Below are 15,775 nucleotides of genomic sequence, written 5' to 3'. Positions count from 1 at the left end.
GGACCGAATATAGAATACCATGAATCCTAAACTAAAGCTCTCAGTAAAAGAGTACACAACGCGGAAGTCACACAACGAAAGACACCCTAGGGACACTTGAACCTAGAGTGCTCTGATACCAACTGAGATACCCCTCGGATCCGAGACACGGGTTGATCAGGCCCAGGCCCAAACCCGAGGGAATATCAAACAATTAATATTTTATAATGAACACGGAATACAAAATAAATTAAGAAATGAAATTAAAGCTGGAAGGAACTAAAAATAGAATCCGCAAAATATTATAATTATTAAAATCCATCAAACCCAAACTCCACCAGTTTACAACTTGGGAATCCATCTCTAGTGGACCCCTATTAAACATCCAAACGGAAGATAGAACAACTGTAATAAACGTCCAGAAATAAAACTATAGAGAGAGCCCTACATCGTCGGAAGAGTGAATAGAGACCTCTGCTCAGCACGAACACGTCTAAGCCTGGAACTGTCGTGTACCTGAAAAATAGAAGTGGGTCAGGCCCACGCGCAAGTTCTATACTACTACAATCCAAACAGAGGCCCGATACGCATGTACATCCTAAACAATTCAACAATAGCTAATAGTCCGTAAATGTATATATTGTCACACTAAAGGACTCTCACTGGACTACAGGCCGGTCTCAACCTGAATAGAGGTAACATGCTAAAACGCATACGAAGTGGGCATATGTGCCTATACCTAAACAGGGTACACCTCCAACCATCGTAGCCAGCTACACATCCCGATGCATATACGCTCCCTAGCCATCGGTCCTGAGGCTCAAGCTCATACCGAGGCACCATAACAGTACATATATAAAATCCATCCAAAATCCCTGGTATTGCCGCTCAACAAGTAGTTGCCATGACAATACAAATCCACGGGACTTAACTTTTAGTTAATCCCATCCTTATTCCAAGTAGGTGGGTAATGGTATTGTTTTAAAAACCAAACTCATCCTTAGTATGCCACCGTCCCATACCGGTGCTTACTTTCCAATCCTCCAGTAGTCAATAATACCAATAAATCAAGTATATATCAACTAAATTCCAACATCCAACATTCAATGTTAGCAGTGATAAAATAAGCATTGATAAACAGGGTCACAACAACAACATATACATGCCCAATTTAAGTTGTTCCTTTTAGTCTGATATAAAGACAGAATTAATTAAAACTTCCATTTAACACCTTACAAATGACATACAGATATGTAGGGTATGTATCACAAAATCCTAACCTCCACAGTTGATACTAACTGTGATAATGTAAACATCAAAATAATATTCACAGTATGTATGTAGACATGCTCAAATTATAGTGTTCCATAAAACCGATTTAGTGTTAAACTCAAATCCTCCTAGTATTTAAGTTCCAACAGTTGCTATTACAGAAGTTAAGATAGCTATCATCTAGACCCATCCTTCCAATAATTTATACTAGCAGTGGTAAGGAAAAACGTGAATCACAGAAACACAATGCATCCACAAACATGCTTAGTCTAGGTTGAACAAGCATACAACACTACTGTAACTACCAGTTTCATAGCAAAACAGATATCATTTTAGTTTGGTTTAATCTTCATTAATCTTGGAATCATTTAAGAGTGCAAAGAGTATGAAGCCTAAGGGAAAGAGTAAGGATATAATCTTGCCTCAGAAACTTTTGTTCAAAGTTTTAACGTCGTCTTCTTAAAAAAATCCCGGCGAGTTCCAAAACCTGGTTACTGTTCATGGGTACGAAATACTATTTCCGAACTCAAAATCTAATCTCCACCGTTCAGATTGTGCGACACTGAGTCATGAACCTATCCTCCAAATTTCAGCTCGATCGGACCACGGACGAAGTGGGATCGGGTGTTTGATGAAATCTGGGCAGAATGGAAACAAAACCTGTGCGACCCAGTTACTATTCACGAGTACGAATCACTGTTTCCGAGGTCAAACTCTGATCTCCACCGTTCAGATTGTGCGTCACTGAGTCGTGAACCTCTCCTCCAAAATTCAGCTCGATCAGACCACGGACGAAGCGGGATCGGATGTTTGATCAAACCTTGGCAGAATGTGAAAAACTGCGTTTTTCCTTTTCCACTTCCACAAAACGTGTGCTTTGTTTAAAAAAACCCTACACAGACGTCTACCTTATACTTATAGAGTTTTCCTAAACCCTAGGTTCATTTAAGTCCAACTCACAATCCTAACCGGCCCATCCAATTAACGTAGAAACTACGACGGCTATAATATAAAACCCTAATTTATACTGTAATTAAAACCCTAGTTAGATGTATTTACCTAATTACCCTATTCACCATTAAATACTTAACAAATAATCTAATTGAACAAAATAATAATTAGTAAACCCAATTAAATCAAATAAGACACACATAAAATAAGACACACATAGAATAATTAAACCAATTACACTTAAACCATTAATGCCAATTAAATAACTAAAACACTAACAAGTAATTCCAATCAAATAACTAAAAATAAATATCATTTAAATAAATTAAATCACCATAAAAGAAAACAATTAAGCACCTAATAAAAAATAATGACACATAATAAAATAAAATGCACTTAAATAATAAATTAAATACCATTAAATACCAGGAATATCCTTTTTAAAATTAGAGGTATTACATTGTGAGACACGGTAAGTAGGAAAATTGCAACTTGTTCTTTTACTGTTAGAAATGTTGAATCTTTCAATCCTGACAATTTCAACTCACGACACAATGCCCTAAAGGTGTTGGGGTACATTTAAAAATTTTCATAACACCTATCTTCATGTCCATTTAAGAGCTCGAATATGTAATCTTCCCCTTGTAACATGGAATCCCTACAACGCTGCTTATCAAAATGTTTATGATAGTACTCATATACGGCTGCGATCAATACAAGAATTTCTTCCTCCTCATCATCATCATAAATGGTTAATATTGTCCTTATATCCATAGCTACTATCCTATTTAAGAATAAACAGAAGCAGTTATTGTAATAAAAATTAAGCAAAATGGAAAAGACATACCAAATCATACAATTATCCAGCAATAATGTAAAAACAATAGATATAGAACATAAATAGTTATCCAGCATTAATTTAAAAGCAGTAGATAGAGAAATTAAATACAGTCTTCCAACAATAATGTAAAAGCAGTAGATAAGAAAAATTCATTACAGTCATCCAACAATAATGTAAAAGCAATTATAAAACAGTCATCCAAAAGCACATAAAAGTAAGATACCGAAGAAATCACAGAGGCTGATTCATCACCCACCTAACCTTCCTGTCATTAGGAATGCAAAGAAATATGTCCCTCCACACCTTGTCCACCAAACATCCTTATAATCTTAGCATAATGGGTATCATCAATCCCCACTAATGTGTTGACGATCTTAACGCACTCTTTAAACTGGGGATCCATTTCTTTTTCTTTTTTACTGGGAGATGTCACTTCAGGCATTTCGGTAAATCGAGATGGTTAACAACTAGAAGATGATTTTGCTATAGCTTTTGCAATTTTATCAACTTTCGGGTTCCTAATATTAGTCAAACATTCCATCACTAAAGACATTATTTCTGAAAAAGTTTCTTTCTTCTATTTCTTAGCTACAGGTTTGGGAGTAGGACTGAGGTCAATAAGTCCTTCTACATTAGGTCGTTCTACATCAGTCATGCCTGCATTGCCCTCAGTGTTATGACTTTCAGCTTCATGTGTTGCCACTTGAGGCATTGTTAGCACTTGGTGAGGTCTGGGTGGCTTTGTAGAAGGATGAACATGCTTGCCAGTAGCATGTGTATTCCTAAAAATCCTTACCATCTACTCATAATTCTTGCACCCCTGTTTTTTTTATTTTTTTGCCATGCTTGAGAACCTACACGTTATTAGCTTACAATTATTGTTCATCAAACCCTTTTAATACTAAATCACTAATTACTAATTGTATGTATGGTAAATAGACACGTATTGAAATACTAACCTTGTACAATCGAACCCATCTTTCAGCTTCCAACTCAATCATCCCAGTTTCACTGTTGTACCCTACACCAGTCTTAGATAATATTTGTTTGCAATCTTTGTACAGTGCTCTTATATTATTGAATTTTTGTCTACATTGGTCCTTCGTGTACTTCTTTCCAGTTTCCAATAACATTGCGTCCACAATATGTGTCCACTCATTTGGATTAAAAGTCGTGCCTGTACGATTTCCTTTTCCAACCTCTTCCTCAATCAAGAGCATGAATTTCTATTGATGGGCATCACACCAAACAACGGCATCGGCCTGTTCAATAACTACAACATCCTCACCATTCTCACCATCAAGAGAATGAATGTCTCTTGATGGGTATTACTCAACATTGTCATTGTTCATGTCCATCTGATTATTATTAAGTAATTGAACAGTTTAGTACATTGAATTGTGTTTTGATTCATAACTCAACACGTCAATGATAAGTAAAGAAGGTACTGTCTATAAAACACTTCAATAAGGGGCAAAAAAGAAGAAAAAATGTGATAAAACCTCAAAGCTGTTTTGTGTGTGTGTGTGAATCTGAAGAATAAATTTATTTTCCTACAAAGTAACACACAAATACTTTGCTCCTATGAAAAAAAAAAAAAAATTTGGATCCTCATCCTTTTACTTTGAGAGAGAGATGAGATAGAACCCTTGTTTTATCAAATCTTATAGACACAACACAATTCAAAAAACTTCCACAACACATTTCTAGATTAATCAAATTCAAATCTGAAAATTGAAGTATACTAAATTGTACAAGCTTTATTTATAAGTTGACTTAATCCTTTGGAAACATCCATTTCACCTAAACTACACCAAAACTAGAGTTACTCACTCTGAGTACCATCACAACGAGGGCAGGGAAGGGAAGGGAGTAATTACAGTCTTGTAAAATAGGACTCATACATTACGGGATCTGTAAAGAAGAACAGGTGCAGAAATAAGTGGCTCATTCTTATTGGTCATTTGATTGGTTCAATATAGCCACTTATTAAGAAGGAAGGAAGAGGTGCAAAAAGAAAATAGAAAGGAAATAACAAAAAAAAAATTGTTGGGTAAGAATGATGCAATGAAAGAAAGGATAATAGTAATAATGTGTCATTCTTCATTTTTTATAAAAAAATTTCGGTCCAAAAATGAGCGGAAGAAGAAGGGAAAGAAAAATAAATTATTATATAATTACAATATTATATTACTATCAATTACAATATTATAGATATTACTCAACGTAATGATAAAAATAATTTAAAACTTTATCCTTCATTCTTTCTTGAGAACATAATAAATTGTTAATTTATTATCTTCTTTTCTATCAAACAAAACAAAAAAAAAAAAAAAAAAAAAGACCCAATTTCTCATTCACCCCTTATTTTCACTATTCCCTCTAACTTTTTTTTCTATACTACCAAACAAAGTATCAATACATGCAGTACATATGTAAATAAAAGTACTTCTTTGCATTTATGCAGTACTTATGTAAATAAAAGTACTTCTTTGCATTTCTCTTTACATTATGAGTATCAGAATACAATTTTTAATTTTGACCATTTTTTTTTTTTTTTTTTTTTTTTTTTGGGTACACTTTTTTTGGTACAAGTGTCCAGTTTAGCTACTGCATTAAAAAAGAAGAAGGTGTAATCACTACTACTAATTAGAAGAATACAAACACAATATGCAATTAATCAACCTAACATTTTCATATGTTGGCAAAAAACTACATATTCCATATGTTGACAAAATTTCTGTCTTTAGACAGATTAATCAACCTAACATTTTCAGTTTTAAGTATAAAGATTCATTAAGCTCGCCCAATTAGTCTTTAAATAAGGAGTTTAGAATCAAATTAATTCAAGATTGGTAAAGAAAAATACAGCACTCAATCACAAAATAAAGTTGAAAACAGAGTACCACTTCCTAATTATATTTAAGCCATAACAAATACGGAATACCAATAACATAATTAAAAAAAAATTCCCACTTACAGAAACTGGAAATCGAGAATACATACAAATAGTCTTAATTAGGGTTAGGGTTTCCTAGTGCCGTTACCTGCAGCTCCTTCAAAGACTGGTTGCACAAAAGCCTCGAACTACTGAACAAAGAAGGGTTGAAGTTGAAACCATAAAATTGCGTCAAAGATATGCGAGAAAACAGAGACAAATCAGACAACAGACATGGATCTGAGAATCGAGAATACCAATAACATAATTAAACAAAAATCCCACATACAAAAACTCGAAATCGAGAATACATACAAATAGAGTCTTAATTTTAGGGTTAGGGTTTCCTAGTGCTGTTACCTGCAGTTCCTTCAAAGACCCAGTGTTACACAAAAGCCTCGAACTGCCTCGCACAATGACTGAACTGAGAAGGGTTGAAGTTGAAACCCCAAAATCGCGTCAAAGATATACGCGAAAACAAAGACAAATCAGACAACAGAGAGGTACGACAGCCACTGGTCTGATGTTGGATCTACAAACTCTCGAAGATCTTTGCACAACCTTTGTATATCAAAGGTAGACAACAAATCGCCCCAAATCGCCTCTCAGACATGCGGGAGAAGAGAGAGAAACGAGAGGCACAAATGACCTAATTTGAGAAAAAGTATGTTTTTATACCTCATATCACCGCTACAGTGTTTGGTATCACTTGATTCTAGCACTACAGTATTCGGCCCAATCTGATACCGCTGTTACAGTGCAAAATCAACCAATATCACCAAATTCTTGATATTAGTTTTAGCCCAAATCTGGTATTGTTTTTACACTATTCAAAACCAAATTAGCCCACACCAAACGAGATATGAGCCCAAAACCGAAACCAAAACCACAAAACCAATATCGTTTTGGCTTTCCGAACAGGCCCTAAATATTTTGTCTTAAAATTAAGTCAAATCAACTAAATAAATAAATAATAAATCCTATTTTATTTTTATTTTTTCATAAATCTCACTTGGTGTATTCATATTTAACAAATATTTATCTTTTAAGATTCTCAAACTTAGTTTTGTATATATTCAACAAAATATCTTATTTTGTTGTCAAATTATTTTATATGAATCTAATAATTCTTTATCCAAATATAAATATTTTTTTATTAATGGCGACGTACTAAATCAATTCAAATTAGTCATGCAATTTGTCATTTCAAAGAAACAATTTTTTTTAAATGATTCCTTTCAATTTGATAAATTTCTACGGGGTATATCAGAATAATTTGTAAAATTTAACAGAGTTAAGGAAATTCAAACAGATCACAAGCAAGTTGGCCTCCTCATCTTTAACTAAAAAAAAAGTTGGCCTCCTCACAAATTACAATCACAGTCAAATAACTGAACGGCTGGGATTTATTAGCGCGCATGCATAGCAGTCCCACATCAACGGTTTGATCTCCAAGAAGTGTGCAACTTGTCAAATGACCTTAATGCCCTAAAACCCAAATAGCAGATGTTAAAGAAGTTCAAGGTATAAGCGTAAAAGTATTTCTCACAAGTGGTATTTTCGTAAAATAACAGCTTGATGTTCTAATTCGGGCGGGGAAATGTAATAACAAACATTTGAATTCCTGCAAAAAATTTAGATCCTCCAATTTGTTAAAACCCTAACCGAGCGACGAGAAAACCATTCTCTCTCTCTAACTCTCTCTCTATGAGAAATTTCCATGAAGTGAAGTGCCGGAAACACTTTTCTCTCTCTATCTTATGAGAGTCAACCATGTCGATCCCAATCATTGATGCTTGCAAGAAGAGGAAGAGAACGACAAAGCTCTATGGACTCCAGAGTTTCGCTGACCAGAATTTCCCAATCGCATCCTCAGGTCCATTTCGCGACAATGTTCGATTGTTTCTTCAGGAATGTTGTGAGCTCGAAGACTACAATGTCGAAGGCATGCCCGTTTGGTGCACAATGCTTGTGCACGAGAACAGAGGCTTTCTGGTTCCTCTTTACACCATTGAAGAGAGCGTCAAGCATTCTCTCCGACCCTTGTGCGACCACTGCCAATGCACAGGTGAAATCAAAATTCGAATTGATTTTTCTTTTGGTATCTCGATTTGTGTTTTAGGGATTTTGATTTTGGGTTTTCAAAATTTGAATTTAATTTGGGAATTTAGGGTTTTTTTGTGTACAAAATTTTGTTGTAGGTTGGAAGCATCATCTTCTGACAAAACGAAAGTATCATATGATAATTCCAGTGGATGGTGAGTGGTATAAGCCTCTGAAAGAGGGTGTTTTTGATCTGCAAACCCATCTCTTGCATGGATTGATTCACTGCAATGGGTTTGGCCATCTGCTCTGCATCAATGGAATTGAAAGCGGATCTCAGTACCTCTCTGGTAGAGAAATAATGGATCTCTGGGATCGAATCTGCTCAAGTCTTCATGTGAGGTAACATAAATGTTCTGAATTAATAAAATTTCATTAGATTTATGAAATATCAATGGTTTGAATTTCTTAAGTTTTTGTTATTTTATAGGAAAATTACAGTTGAGGATGTGTCTAAGAAGCGGTCAATGGACCTTCGGCTGCTCTATGGGGTCGCTTACGAACGCTCCTGGTTCGGTCAATGGGGTTACAGATTTTGCCGTGGAAGCTTTGGAGTGACTGAGCACAATTATGAAAGAGCAATTGATATTCTCAGTTCAATGGAACTTGATAAGGTCATACAGGATTTCTCTCATACAAAGCCATACAGAGATGTCAGGCAGATCATTCTTTGTTACAGAAATTTGAGCGAAACCCAGTTGAATACAATCAGAGATATCCTAAAATTCATGCTTACTGTCAAGTCTCGAGCTCCACAACTAATAAGTTCGGCCCATGCTGCAACTGCGTCTTCATCTTCTTCAAAGCTTTTGAAGAGAAAAGCCCTGCAAAACAATACAGCGGCGAAGAAAACATCTGGGAGGTACAATAAATTTGCAACTGTGGCTACTAATTGGGATAGCCGATGGTCTGTAAGAAGAATGGAAAAGACAGCAAATGTAATTGTCAACGCAATAAAAGAAAAGAAAGCATCAAACAGTTTCAGCAATGGTGGTATGACTAGGCAGGAAGCACGAGATGCAGCTCGCCTGCTCATAGGCGACACAGGAATGATTGATTTTGTGCTGAAATCAATGAACAACGTAATTGTCGGAGGTTACATTGTCCACCGGGCTGTGAACCCATCAACTCGGCTTCTAGAATTTTCAATTCAGGAGATTGGGAATGATGTCCAGGTCGATGAGGAGCCCAGACCTGTAATAGTTCCTGAGCCACTTCCAAGGTCGGATATTATACCAGGGATTGATGTTTATAGTGATCTGTCTTACTTGTATACAAATGTGCTATTGGGTCACCCAGAGTCGGTGGTTAAATTGGCCGTTGAAACAATTCTGAACAGCAAGCTTTTTGTGAAGGAGTGGCCATTTAGGGATCAACAAGGTGAATTACTGAGATTCATCTTCCAGGTAATGCCAAGCTTGAGTGATTTAGAAACTGATTTGACAAGAGGATTCCTGCCCAAAGAGTATATTGAGGTTCCAGTGCATGCTACAATTGGTGAGCTGAAGGCAATGGCGCAGAATGCAATGAGGGACACTTACTGTGTTATGGAACGTTTTGTGGTGACAGATATTGAAGAAATGGAGGAAATGGAGGATGATGAAGTGCTCAGTAGCGTGGTTGAGCCAGGTTCCGAGCTTACGCTGAGAGAGTATGGGATCAATTTGGACAAAGAGCTGAAGTATGAAGGCGGGGCAGACAATTGGGAAGTCAGGTGCAAGTGTGGGGCAGAGGACGATGATGGGGAGAGGATGGTAGCTTGTGACATGTGTGAGATATGGCAGCACACTCTCTGCAGTGGCATCGAGGATGCAGAAGCTGCGCCGCCACTGTTTGTATGTGAGGAATGTTGTGCTTCACTTATGCCCTCAAGAATTGATCCTCGCTTTGAGTGGGACTTTATGGAGGCTTCAATGTATCCTTCTATGGCTGAGCTTGGAATGGACATCATGCAGTGAATGTGGTTTCTAGCAACTGTTAGCAGCCATATTAGGTAAGTAGTTTCTTGGCTAACATGTGCTGTGAATGTCGATGACCACGAGCTGGTTAAACATTTCTACAGCTCATTTTGGTTTTACAATTGTTGTGATATAGATTTTACTAGTGATGGGCAAATGTTAGAAACATGTTCAATCTTTCACACATGAATTACACTTTGGATAAAGAATTCTTCTTACTCATGTCATGCAATATAAAAACATTTGGTGTTTTAAAAACTGAAGCTTTTGATATTTAAAGTGTTTGTTACAAGTTTAAAAACTTAAAGCTACAAATTTCAATTTTCAATTTACATGATATACTCAAACCTGATAACCACTCATCTGACTTCTATATACAACAAACATAAATCCTTATCAATCAAGGAGTCTTTATTTGCCAGGATTGTTATATCTAACTGCTTGAATTAGTTGAATGCAAAATTAATTACAAGAACAAACAACAAAGAAGCTAGCTGATTACAGAAAAATCCAACTTCAACAGTTGGGACAACATTATTTTCAGGTTTGAGCACAATCACCAATATCCTTGAAAACTCAGTCTTAAAAGCATTAGGTAACCACCATTTCAGAAAATTGGCTGTTTTGGCAAAGCTTTTGTAACTTTATAGCATTTCTTATAATTATGTTTGTAAATCTAGTCTTCGTTTCCCAAAAATTTCAACCCAAATGAACAATATGAATGGAATGATCTCAAAGGCTTTTTTTTCTGATCGATAAGTAATCTAAAAGGCCAGCAGTATTCATGCATAATGAGTTTCTGTTCCAAGAACAGGAAAAGGAATGGAAAGGAAACTGATAAAAGAAAAGAAAAGAAAAGAATTTATTCATAATCATGAAGCTGATGCTAAGACTTCCATTTGAGGAAACCACCAAGGCAGGCAAACTTATCAAGGTTTGGTACCAGTTCCTTATTTTGGTGGGAAGGGCAGATTGTTGAACAAGGTGGCAATAGTCCAACCATAACCATTTCAACTTGTCATTCTCTTTGTGATTACCTTAGCCTACCTTGCATCCTTTGAGGTTGTTTTAGCTCAGCTGGTAGAGCGCGTGGCTTTTAGTGTTTGGGCAATTACCTATTAAAGCATTCTTCTGTTTTGAAATCAGTATATACCCAACTTCATCCTACTTTTGATAGAAAATACAATCAAGTTTCAAGTGCTTTCATTGAAGCTATTCCATGAAAGTGCTTGTCCATAAATCACTTCTTGATAAACATGTAGCAGTTAGAACATAGATAAATTCTCAAAAATCTAGCATACTCATTAAAGCTTGTGGAAAGAATGAATAGCTTTTTACAACTCTGTAATTCCATAATACTTTGTGTGTTTGTACATCTTCTCTGACCTAACAAAAAAAAAAAAAAAATGATATATTACAAATTAATATGACCTTTTGAGATACTTGAAATCCATTGATGAATCAAAACATGATAACCTATCTTTGTAATGATTCAACAATTTCAACAACTCAGTAGCCTTTTCCTTTGTTCTCTCACCACAACCCACCTGTAGCACAAGCAACAGCTTCTGAAAAGCACCCACTTGAAGTGCCTCAACAATAACACCCTCTTCAGTCTTGCATAACTTACAGAGAGCAGAGACGGAAAACTCTGTCGCCATATCTGAGACTCGTAAAATCTTCTTAACCAACACCGGCACAGCCAGACCGTGATTTCGAGCCTTTTCTCTCCCTTCATCACAACCACATAAACCCTCTAAAACTCCTAGAGCCTTCTCACTTATGCCTCTTTCAGCATCAACAAGAATTTCCAAAATCAAGGAAATCAAACCCAACTCCACAAACCTTCTTGCCATTTTTTCACTTATTGCAGATGGGGAAATCATGTGGTATATAGCCATTAGGGAAGCTTTTGTGGCTGTAGGGCAAATGGGCTCCTCAATTACCCTAACCAATGCTTCAACGACACCATCAATCTCCGCGAATGCGGTAACATGTTGCTGATCCAAAGAGAATAGCTCTTTTAGGACTATAACTGCATTTTGCCTTGCAGAGAGATCTTCCCCATTCAAGAACCATGCCATGCAGCGTAAAGACGGGGCTGAACTGAGCTTGGATTGGCCTTCTGCACCAAGTGGAAACACCCACACCAATGCTGACAAGATCTCCATTAACAAACCAGCATGTTTCTCCATTGACATAGTAGCAAAAGACTCAAATGAGGCTGCTAAAACACAGCCAGTTCCATTGTCCACCACGCACTTCTTGTTCCGTTTGCTCTCTCTCGCCCGTCTCTTCATCTTTCCCACCAATTCTTGGCACTTTTTCCCATCCCCAACTCGACTTGCAACCATAATTCTTGAACCAATCTCCAAAACCTCGTGTTGGGTCACCGGAATTATAGGCGTGGGTATCCTTTCAACGCCATTTGATCTGTTCTCCACGCACCAATCTTGAATCATCTTTCGTATAGCATGATTTGGTATTTGATCAAAGCTTCTCAGAACCTGATTTGTGACTGGACACTTGTGGTTACCGGCTTCGATCCACTTTTCGATGCTCTCTCGATCATATGTGATGCCTGTGGTTAGCGTAACAGGATCTTTCATCAAATCAAGAGAGATGGGGCATCGGAAATGAGTAGGAATCGTGAGCTCCATGTCGAGATTGCCACCGGAGAGCTCGTGCTTACCGGCACGATGGCCGGCTCTTCTTCTTGTCCAAAATGATATCATGTTTTGATTGTTGATCGGAGTAGAAAGAAAGAAATATAGAAGTTAAAGGTTCAATGTTTCAGTTTCTATGTCTATTGCTAATGAAGAGTAGGAAAGAAATTGAAGGCTCTATTTATAAGATACTTTGGGTTGAGTCAAAGAGAGGGAATTAAAAGAGGGTTTGAAGGTAACGTTCAAAATCATGGAGAGTTGAAAAGATTACACGTCGGTTGAGTATTTGAATGTTGACCGTTGAAGATTTGAAATTATTGGGTGAATGTTGTAAATGTAGAATTGATTGTGCTGAGTTGGCTCAAGTTTGACTGGTCACCCGGTCAAAGGTCAGCTTTAGTCGGTTGAGCGACCTGTTTTTATCAGCATTTATACTAGTATTTTTTACTTGCATGCTAGCTGTGTGAAGTTGGAATACAAAAGCATGCTTATTTATTAGTAAATTACATCTAACATTTAATTTTATATTTTCCAGCTTCACTTTAAATAATATGAACTGAATTCCAACTTTGAACAAAATTTGCAATGGTAGGCTGTACACAAATGTATTAGTTGGATCCAAATGCCAGAATAATGTATTAGCTGGATGACTGTTTTAGCTGTATCCAAAATGCCGTGATACATACAATGTGTAAAAATGTCTGATACGTACTATGTGTAACAAATATTATGTGTAATGGGTCGGACACTGTTTCAAAATTTTAAGTTATTCGATGGTATTATATATTATACTCAATATTCTTTCCATTCAATTTTAATATGGGATAACAACCTCTAATAACTGGCCACTTATCATTTTGCATATCAACTAAAAAGTTATAAACTTTAAGTTCAAATATGACTCAGAAACTGATATCCAATTCGATGAGTTAAAATCATGTTCAATTTAAAGTTACTTTTCTAAATTTCTAATCTTATAGGATTTGGGATTAGTTTTGGGTGTAATCGTGTTAACCTTGAAAAAACTCATGTACATTTACATTAGCTTGCGGTTTGTCCGGTGAATCCCTCATGCCTTAGCTTTTGAAATTCAGATTTACAGAGAAATATATTTTATTATTATTATTTTTAATTGGTACTCACATACATTTGTCTTTTCTAAGACTTGAATCTTTGACTTCTCTTTGGAAAGTAAGAGGTTGATATCGCTAGGCCACTGGCCCGTTGGTTTTATGTCCTGTATGTGTGTGTATATATATATATATATATATATAATACATATGTAATTAAGAAATAATTTTTTTAAAAAAAAATTGAACTCATTTAATTTTTAAAAATTCTCCATATTCTCTACCCTCCCTTCTATGTCTAAATTTTAATATTAAAAATTAATACTCCTTCTATTTTAAAATAAATAAACAATATAAAAATTGTGGCTCACAAAATTATAAATCGCCATTTTGAAAGTGCTGGACTATTTTTTATTTTTGGTTAGATATGCAGGACCATTTTGAAACGGAAAGAAGAGGAGAAGAAAGAACAAGTGATTGATGAGCGATGCTTTTGCAACTGAGAAAGCCAGCCCACGTGTGTGACAGAGACAGCACAACGCTCGCATGTTACAGACAAAATATTCCACTCCCTTGCCATGTTCTATTTTTAATTGAACAGCCAACCCATCATGTGACAACTATTATGATTTTTATCTTTTCACTTTTGGGTTAGCAAAATCTTTGTACTTGATCAGGTCGGACGAGCTATCATTACATCTTACCAACAACAACTTATGAGTGCACGTTAGAACTCCTAAAAGAGTTAAAAATAGACGCATAAATTCTTTTTATTTTTTGCGTTTTTACAAAATTGGCGGATGAAGTTTTTTTCGTAGTTTATAATTGTATGGTGCCAATGTAAGAGTATTATATTAAACAGGTAAATTTAAACTCGATCTATTTAATAATTGTTTCAAAAATCCTCAACACTAACCCCGATTTATTAAACGAACAAATATGTTAATTCATTTAATGACCTGTTTATTAAAATAAAACATTTAATAAACGGGTTACACGAGTTAAACTCCTCAATTCTAATCACACACGATTAAGTAAACGGGTTAATCGTGTCAACTCGTTTACGATCCGAACTTGTTTAAAGTTAATTCAAACCTGCTTATCTCGTATCATTTTGGAATTGTGTTGGCGGATCATATCGTAAATTACCACCCCGAAATGTAGGAGGTATTAGTACTTACTCAAAATTTTAACCCACTGTAATTTTTGAGCTCCTATTTATTTGGTTTTATAATTTTTGAGACAGATTAATCATTTAGCCACCTGTTGCTCAAAATTTCATGCATTATTATTTTTGGATATATCAAGTCTGGATGAGTTGTGAAAAGTATTTATTATTATTTTCTTAAAGTGTGATTGGAAAAGGAGAATTAATTTCATTTAGCAATTAGAATTCTGTTTCTAATCTATCTTAATAATAAAACCAATTTATGCTAGGGAAAAAAAAGTTACATATAAGACTTTGTAGGACAGTGTATATCTCCTTTATCTTTCAACATAAAAGGTAATGGTTCCAATCTCCAAAAACAAACGAGTGAGAAGAATTTCTGGTAAATGAAAATATATATATATATATACACACACACATATATATCTGCAGGGTGGACTGCTTTTAAACATCCCACCTGTTATGATTTCCTTTTTAAAAGGAGATCAAAAAAGATATAGAGGGAAATATTTCCTCAGCTTTTCAAAGCGCGCAATGAAAGAAAAATGAAAAGAGGCAGAAGTACCACCACACTTTACAAAAAGACAGTGGTCACTGGACCACTTTTTATCTGTCAACCTTTAACATTTAGGTGTCAGGTGTACACATACAATGGACCATAGATGTTATGGACAACAAGTGCTACTACAAAGCACAAGAGCCATAAGGGCACATTTGGGCGAAAATAATGGCTTAGAAACTATATTTAATTGTGTTGAAAGTTTTTTTCCACACCTATTTAATTGCGCATATGATTTTGAAATCTTGACGCATTGATTATGATGCATGA

The 15,775-nt window shown here is 35.7% G+C and overlaps 2 protein-coding genes across 2 annotated transcripts; one reads left to right on the top strand and one right to left on the bottom strand.

Annotated features, from left to right (window-relative positions):
* Positions 1-7,754: 7,754 nt before the first annotated feature.
* LOC132282143 (PHD finger protein MALE MEIOCYTE DEATH 1-like) lies at positions 7,755-10,232 on the top strand. The gene is made up of 3 exons (XM_059783764.1): positions 7,755-8,049; positions 8,183-8,426; positions 8,515-10,232. Exons 1-3 carry the CDS (start codon positions 7,755-7,757, stop codon positions 10,040-10,042), a joined length of 2,067 nt encoding a protein of 688 aa, XP_059639747.1. The 3' UTR covers positions 10,043-10,232.
* A 1,018-nt stretch (positions 10,233-11,250) lies between these two features.
* LOC132286688 (U-box domain-containing protein 21) lies at positions 11,251-12,845 on the bottom strand. The gene has a single exon (XM_059789054.1). It carries the CDS (start codon positions 12,775-12,777, stop codon positions 11,464-11,466), a length of 1,314 nt encoding a protein of 437 aa, XP_059645037.1. The 5' UTR covers positions 12,778-12,845; the 3' UTR covers positions 11,251-11,463.
* Between the last annotated feature and the right edge of the window lie 2,930 nt (positions 12,846-15,775).

The sequence above is a fragment of the Cornus florida genome, unplaced genomic scaffold (genome assembly GCF_030987335.1).
Source record: "Cornus florida cultivar Cherokee Brave unplaced genomic scaffold, ASM3098733v1 CherokeeBrave_3.0.0_Hap2_Chr11, whole genome shotgun sequence".
In the NCBI taxonomy this organism is placed as follows: domain Eukaryota; kingdom Viridiplantae; phylum Streptophyta; class Magnoliopsida; order Cornales; family Cornaceae; genus Cornus; species Cornus florida.
The sequence above is the reverse complement of the archived record's forward strand: the minus strand, read 5'-3'. Positions and strand labels throughout refer to the sequence as shown.

Bases quoted from the DNA above. Each gene is read 5' to 3' on its own strand.
- LOC132282143 (XM_059783764.1), top strand. From the start codon at position 7,755: ATGTCGATCCCAATCATTGATGCTTGCAAGAAGAGGAAGAGAACGACA. The intron at 8,050-8,182 runs GTGAAATCAAAA...ATTTTGTTGTAG, and splicing joins CGACCACTGCCAATGCACAG to GTTGGAAGCATCATCTTCTG. The intron at 8,427-8,514 runs GTAACATAAATG...GTTATTTTATAG, and splicing joins TGCTCAAGTCTTCATGTGAG to GAAAATTACAGTTGAGGATG.
- LOC132286688 (XM_059789054.1), bottom strand. From the start codon at position 12,777: ATGATATCATTTTGGACAAGAAGAAGAGCCGGCCATCGTGCCGGTAAG.